The sequence below is a fragment of the Nicotiana sylvestris genome, chromosome 8 (assembly GCF_000393655.2).
Source record: "Nicotiana sylvestris chromosome 8, ASM39365v2, whole genome shotgun sequence".
In the NCBI taxonomy this organism is placed as follows: Eukaryota; Viridiplantae; Streptophyta; class Magnoliopsida; order Solanales; family Solanaceae; genus Nicotiana; species Nicotiana sylvestris.
In genome coordinates this window covers 61,306,349-61,313,291 of record NC_091064.1, presented here as the reverse complement: position 1 = coordinate 61,313,291, position 6,943 = coordinate 61,306,349, and the positions used below count along the sequence as shown (strand labels likewise).

At 35.7% G+C, this 6,943-nt stretch overlaps 1 protein-coding gene and 1 non-coding gene across 2 annotated transcripts; one reads left to right on the top strand and one right to left on the bottom strand.

Annotated features, from left to right (window-relative positions):
- Positions 1 to 1,690: 1,690 nt before the first annotated feature.
- On the top strand, positions 1,691 to 1,794 carry LOC138876641 (small nucleolar RNA R71). The gene has a single exon (XR_011401984.1). It is a non-coding gene; the product is annotated as a small nucleolar RNA R71 (small nucleolar RNA).
- A 137-nt stretch (positions 1,795 to 1,931) lies between these two features.
- On the bottom strand, positions 1,932 to 4,446 carry LOC138875108 (uncharacterized). Its single transcript, XM_070153929.1, has 2 exons — positions 4,151 to 4,446; positions 1,932 to 2,298 (listed from the first exon to the last, which is right to left on the bottom strand). Exons 1-2 carry the CDS (start codon positions 4,444 to 4,446, stop codon positions 1,932 to 1,934), a joined length of 663 nt encoding a protein of 220 aa, XP_070010030.1.
- Positions 4,447 to 6,943: the final 2,497 nt, after the last annotated feature.

Genomic DNA, 6,943 nt, shown 5'->3' with positions numbered 1-6,943 from the left:
TATTAAAATTGTTCCTTGTCGGACACCTTCTGTTTAATCACCCATAACGTCTTGTATAAATATCCAAATGACAAACGGTTTGAATATTTAGAAAATAGACTCAAAGATCTTTAATTTGATAGGTTGTACACCATATAACTCTTTATATATCCCGAGATATGAGCTTCTAAATCGGCTCTATGAAATCAGAAAATTTCTGGAGAAACTGCTCCACCAGTCATCTTTAATCAATCATAACATTCTCTACAAATGTTTAAATTACGATTTCTTTAGCTTTCTAGAAACTAGATACGAAGTGATACAACCTTCATTTTTGAATTATCTTAAAATTCCTTGTAGATCAAAAGATATAGGCCTCCGAAGTACGTTCCACGATTGCAGTCCAAAGACCTTCTGCAGATAATTGCAGCAGAAATTTCTGCAGCTTTTTCTTTTCTTTTTGGTCCGAATTTCATTCCGTTAACCTTCCGAAATCCACCCGAGGCCCTCGGGACCTTAACCAATTATATCAACATGTCCCACAATATCATTCAAACTTGTCCCAACCTTCGAAACACCCAAAATAACATCAAAACATCAAATCATCATCGGATTCAAGCCTATGAATCTCACGAACTTCCAAATTCCATTTTTGATCAAAAACCCAACCAAACCACGTCCGAATGACCTCAAATTTTGCAGACAAGTCCAAAATAACATAACGAAGCTACAGCAACTCTCGGAATTCTATTCCGAACCTCGGATCAAAATATCATCTATCAACCGGAATTCGCCAAAATACTAACTTTGCCAATTCAAGCTTAATTCTACATCGGTCATCACAAAAATATTCAGGACACACTCCTAAGTCCCAAATCACCTAACGAAGCTATCCGAACCATAAAATTCGCATTTCGAGCTCTCTAACACATAAGTCAATATTCGGTTGACTTTTCCAACTTAAGCTTCCTTAAAAGAGACTAAGTGTCTCAAACCTTACCAAAATCATTCCGGAATGACTTCTAATTTTGCACACAAGTCACATTCGACATTACGGACTTGAACCATCTCTCGGAACCGCATTCCGACCCCGATATCAAAATTTCCACTTCCGGTCGAATTTTCTCAAAAACCTTCAAATTTCTATATTTAGCCAAATGACTTCAAAATGACCTCCGGACATCTGAATTCACTTCCGAACGCGCTCCCAACTCCAGAATTACCATACGGAGCTATTCCCAGACTTGGAATCCCAAACGGACTTCTATAACACTGAAATGCCTTCCAACCCAAATTTATGAAATTCTTCTAAAGTACTAACTTTCACAATATACGCTGAAATGCCCACGGGTTACCCAAAACCAAATCCGGACATACGCCCAAGTCCGAAATCATCATACGAACATGCTGGAACTTTCAGATCCCAATTCCGAGGTCGTTTACTCAAAATTCTAATCCTAGTTCATTTCTTCAATTTTAAGCTTTCAAAATGAGAATTTCCATTTAGATTTGACTCCAAACTTCCTGAATTTTAATTCTGACCATACACACAAGTCAATATACCTGAGATGAAGCCGCTCATGGCCTCAAACTGCTGAATGACGCGCCGGAGCTCAGAACGACCGGTCGGGTCGTTACAAGCATCGACTATAATTTTTGTTTGGGGATGGAGCCCTTCTATGAAAGTGTGAGCTAACACTTCATTCGTCTGATTGTGATGAGGACAGTCTCTGAGTAGCCCCTTAAACCTTTCCCAAGCTGAGTATAAAGATTCCCTATTTTCTGTTTGAAGGCAACTATCTCACTTCTGATCTTTGCAGTTTTGCCTGAAGGGAAGAACCTTGCCAGAAATTTTCTTGCCAAATCGTTCCATGATGTAATGGAATTAGCTGCTTCTGCCTTTAGCCATCACTTAGCTTCGCCCAACAGAGAGAATGGAAAAAGTATGAGCCTCACATAATCTCTGGAGTGATCCCATTAGTGATATAAGTATCACTAATCTCCAAGAAGTTCAGAATATGCTGTTGTGGATCCTCGTGTGGAAGACCCATAAACTGCCCGTTTGCATGAAGTAGCTGGATCATGCACTGTTTTAGCTCAAAGTGCCCAGTGATTTTAGGCTTCACTATGCTGGAGGTAACATTAGCAATATTGGGCATTGCTAACTCCTGAACAGCCATATGTTGCTCCTCTGCCATGTTCACAGAAAATTGAATGAGTGCTTGAATATTATTTGTATCCCTTGCTTCCCTCAACCACCTGTGAAATATTTTCTCAGGTTCGGGGTCAAAGCCGTTGAGTCTGTCCTGTCTTCTGACCCTACGCATTCAATCAAATTTTTTGAGATTAGAGAAACAATCAAGTAACGTTAGACTAGACGAAATAAACAATTAAAGAAAAAATGTAGAAAGTAGTTTATATTCAAGTCCCCGGCAACGGTGCCAAAAACTTGTTGCTCCCAAACGCACACGCAAGTATACATGATCGACAAGTAATATAATAATAAGTTGAGTGTAGAACCCACAGAGACTTGTGTAAACTACTCACTAAATCGCTAAAATTGTTATTCAATCCAGCTAAATTCAAAGTCCAATAATATAATTATATTATACTACAATTCTAAATAATAACTAAATTATCAAGTAACAGGTTGAATTTGCGTATTTAGTAGAGACAAGTATTCCAGGGTTGTGATCGATTCATAATTCGTATTGTGTTCTAATTAACTCTCCCTTTCATATAATTCACTTATGGTTGCTAATTAATCGATAAATGCTCTCATAGCCTTCTCCCGAAGTACTACTCACATATTCTCAATAGATTAACGCCTATATTCCTATGAAATCAATCTATTAAGAACGCATTAAGACCACGATATTTAATTAAGCACGGTGACTAGGTATATTCCTATCCTAAACACAAATCCGCTCCCCCTAAGGGTTAAGATCATGCTCTCTTCAATTCTTCTCTAATCTAAACACGGCTTTCCCAAGCATAGCATAGATAGTAAATAGAACCTAACTGTTGGCCAGACAATTAAGCAATTAAATACATAATTGACGAAACAATCATATATTGGTGAATTATAATCAAGGTCAAGCTAATATCAAACAACAATATTTATGGCTATATCACAACCCCAGAACAATGGGTGTTTAGCCACTCATGATGTAATCAAACAATTGCATAAGTTTTGATTAATTGAAAAATACTAGAAAAGATGAAGAATTCCGAGATGTTCTTGCTCCTTAATGTTTCTTGTGTGTATTTTTGCTCCAAAGTGTGTCTCCCCCTCCAAAATAAGGCTTAGTCTTCCTTTTATATGTGTTGGATAGGTCTAGGGCCGAACGAACCGTGTCCCGGGCAAAATAGGACACAATCCGCGTCAACGGCACCCAGCCCGGCGCCAGGCGCCCACCAGGGCACTGCCCAAATTGTGCATACTGTTTTTAGCGCCATAGGGGCCCCAGGCGCTGCCTGTGGCGCCCAAATGGCTTCTTTTTCCGATTTTGTTTGTTTTAGCTCAAATCTTGCACGTTTTGCCCCTACTTGCTCCCGAATCATTCCTACAAGTAAACACACTTCCAATTAATATAAATCATAGCATTTAACATCCCAAATTCATGAAACAAGAGTAAAATATGAGGCGATAAATATAGAAATATATATACTTTAAGCAAAACATCACAAATCAATCAAGAGTATCAAAGATTTTGCAAGATAATCAATCAAGTATACTAAATCTGGAAGGATCAAGATTCAGGGAAGGATATCCGGCCCTATCAAGTAGCATATAAGGGAAGTCATTAAAGCCTCTCGTCAAGACAAAGTCGTTGCTGAAATAACCTTATTCTTGGAAAGAATCAATTTCTTTCTAAGGATCAAGTCTCTTAGGTTGGCAAATCTCTCCAGAATTCAAGCCTCTCTCAAAGTATTTAAACTTGTATCTGTACCTTAGCACACATACTTTGATCGAACCAAATACCCTCTCTTTGTTCTACTACAAACAAATATTGTAGCTCTACTGGACCTGCTGTGTAACAACTTAGAGAAGAAAGAGAGACCAACATTGGTGAGGCATTGTATAAAAAAGAAACGAGTGAATCTGGCAAACATCTCTTCAGTAGATTCTCATTCTTTCATCTGAAAGAGTTCATAATCATGAACCAACATGTTAATGTGTGTTTCCTTTACTTTGTTGGTTCCTTCATATGTAACTTCAAGCTTATCCCACATCTCTTTGGCCGTATCAAAACTGGAGATTTTCTCATGCTCTTCACCACTTATAGCATTGTAGAGCAAATTTATCGCCTTATTGTTGACTTGTACAACAGCCATTTGCTCATCTGTATATGAATCTATATATTTGGGATCAACAAGTGGTTGAGCGGTAGCCGGCAGGGGATAGTTCACCTTTTTGATAACTCTCCAGACTTTAACATCATAAGCCTTTGCATATATTTCCATATGCACTTTTTAGTGGGAGAAATATTGTCCATTAAAGTATGGTGGCCTTACTTGCGAAGTTCCTTCTTGGAAGAGTGCTCCTATGATAACTTGATTTGCCATGATCTTTTCTCACAAGCTGTTAAGCAAAAGAAAAATGTGACTCTTGCTCTGATACCAATTGAAAGTACAAGAGGAGGGGTAAATTGTTTATTTTTAAAATTAATCGCTACCAGTTGACTAGTTTTCTAATTAGTCGACTAGATATAATAACTTGATAATGGTAATGATAGAATTTAAGATGCAGAAATTAAATGCAGGAATTAAAGATACCAAAATTTTTATACTGGTTCGGATTCAATGTGAATCCTAGTCCAGTCCCCTTGGGTTGCAATGGAGTTCTCTTTCAGTGAATGAGTTTCTCGAGTATTTAGTGAATTGTGTGATCTACACTGATAGCTCAGTTCCTATTTATCACTCATTTCTTTTTGATACAATGCCCCAGCAGTGTTGGTCTCACTTTCTTCTCTAACTTGTTACACACCAGGTCTAGTAGAGCTACAATGTTTGTTTGTAGTAGAACAAAGAGAGGGTATTTGGTTTGATCAAAGTATGTGTGCTAAGGTACAGATACAAGTTTAAATACTTTGAGAGAGGCTTAAACTCTGGAGAGATTTGCCAACCCAAGAGATTTGATCCTTAGAAAGAAATTGATTCTTTCCAAAAATAAGGTTATTTCAGCAACGACTTTGTCTTGACGAGTGGCTTTAATGACTTCCCTTATACGTGACTTGATAGCGCCGGATATCCTTCCTTGAATCTTGATCCTTCCAGATTTAGTATAATTGATTGATTATCTTGCAAGATCTTTGATACTCTTGATTGATTTGATTCCTTCAGTCTACCCTTAATTGATTCCGTCAGTATCAATGATTCCTTTAATCTTGACTGCTTTTCTTGATTTTCTCTGATTGATTCCTTCAATCTTGTATGACATCTATGAGTTCCTTGATCTTCTCTGATTGATTCCTTCAATCTTGAATACTATCCATAAGTTCCTATACAAAGAACAAATATATTTTTTTCATCATTAAAATCAGATCTAACAAACTCAGGAGAAAAAGAAAAAAAATCATGGTTGTGGTTCACATCTATTTGAGACACGGCACCTTCTTAAGAGATAAGTTTCTATAGACTTTTTTAACCCTTTTATTTTCGTTGAATAGTGGCTTTTGATTGTGTGATAAATGCAATCATCATATAAGGACCCTAGGATTCATGGGGACCGGTTAACCTGTAACTTCGACATGCGAATGTCACACATCTCATCGGTAGAGTTTTACCAATGGGTTTTTTTTCTACGTCAGGTAAACTCTTACTAGAGTACAATGTGAGTTCTAATATGATTAATTCTTTAATCTATGTGAATTTTTATCTTTTTCAATTATTAATTATGTTACCTTTTTGAATGATTTGTTGGCATTTCTTTTGTTTTTAGGTACTTATATTAACCCGACAATTTTGATTTTGATTTATCTACAAAGTTCTTAAATAATGTTCAACACTGATGCGGTAACTCCCATGGTATACTGTGGACTCTAATATGATTATTCAATATATATATTTAGTCTTGTCTAATTCAATTGATGATCATGTTACCTTTTGAATCTCTTAGCATTCCTTGTTTATTTCTGTTTTTTTTTTTAAAATCAAACAATTTTTATTTTGATTTCTTTGATAAAGTTTTTTGAATTAAAAAAAAAAGGAAAAATCTAACACTAACGGGATAATATAGGTTTTACCTAAGTTTGGTCCATCCAGAACTAATTGGTCTACTATAAAAGAAGGTAATAGAACGATGCTATTTGATAATAAGTCATCGTCGATTCTATGGCAAACCTTTAAAGAACTACTGCAAATAAGTAATAGCGGATTCTAAACCTAATATGAAGTCTTCTGATGGCTATACCGATCTTTGAAGTTGATGGATCAGTTCGAGGCTCTGTGTTGAATTAGAAAGCCATAAATTATTCTTCCTCCTAAATCTTTTAATATATTTAACAATTCCCTATCCTTCGTGATTTTTTTAAAGTATTCTTTCTAGGAATGATATGGTGGAAAACTTGAAGTTATGATCTAAAAGTTGTAGTCTTCTACGGATGGACTTGGAGCAATTTTACCGAGTCAATTACTCATATGGTCACTCAACTTTGTCAAATTATCTTTTAAAGTCACTTTTCTTTTGTTTGTAACAATAAAGTCACTGAACTATGCCTATTGCACTCAGAAGATCACTCAACTAGATTTTTCAAATTTTGGATTGTTAAATACCTACTTTACCCTCTAAATTATAAATATTTATCTTCTTTTGTTTTTTTAACTTTTTAATATTATGATTTTTTCTTTTTAATTTATATTATGGACTTACCTATAGAATAAATAAATATTATTTATATATTAAAAATATAAAAAGCATTTAAGAATCTATAATCTATAATGTTGGAATAACAAAATAATG

Coding starts and splice junctions, on each gene's coding strand:
- LOC138875108 (XM_070153929.1), bottom strand. CDS start 4,446: ATGGAAATATATGCAAAGGCTTATGATGTTAAAGTCTGGAGAGTTATC. Junction 2,299..4,150: donor AAGGAAACACACATTAACAT/GTTGGTTCATGA, acceptor TTGAATGCGTAG/GGTCAGAAGACAGGACAGAC.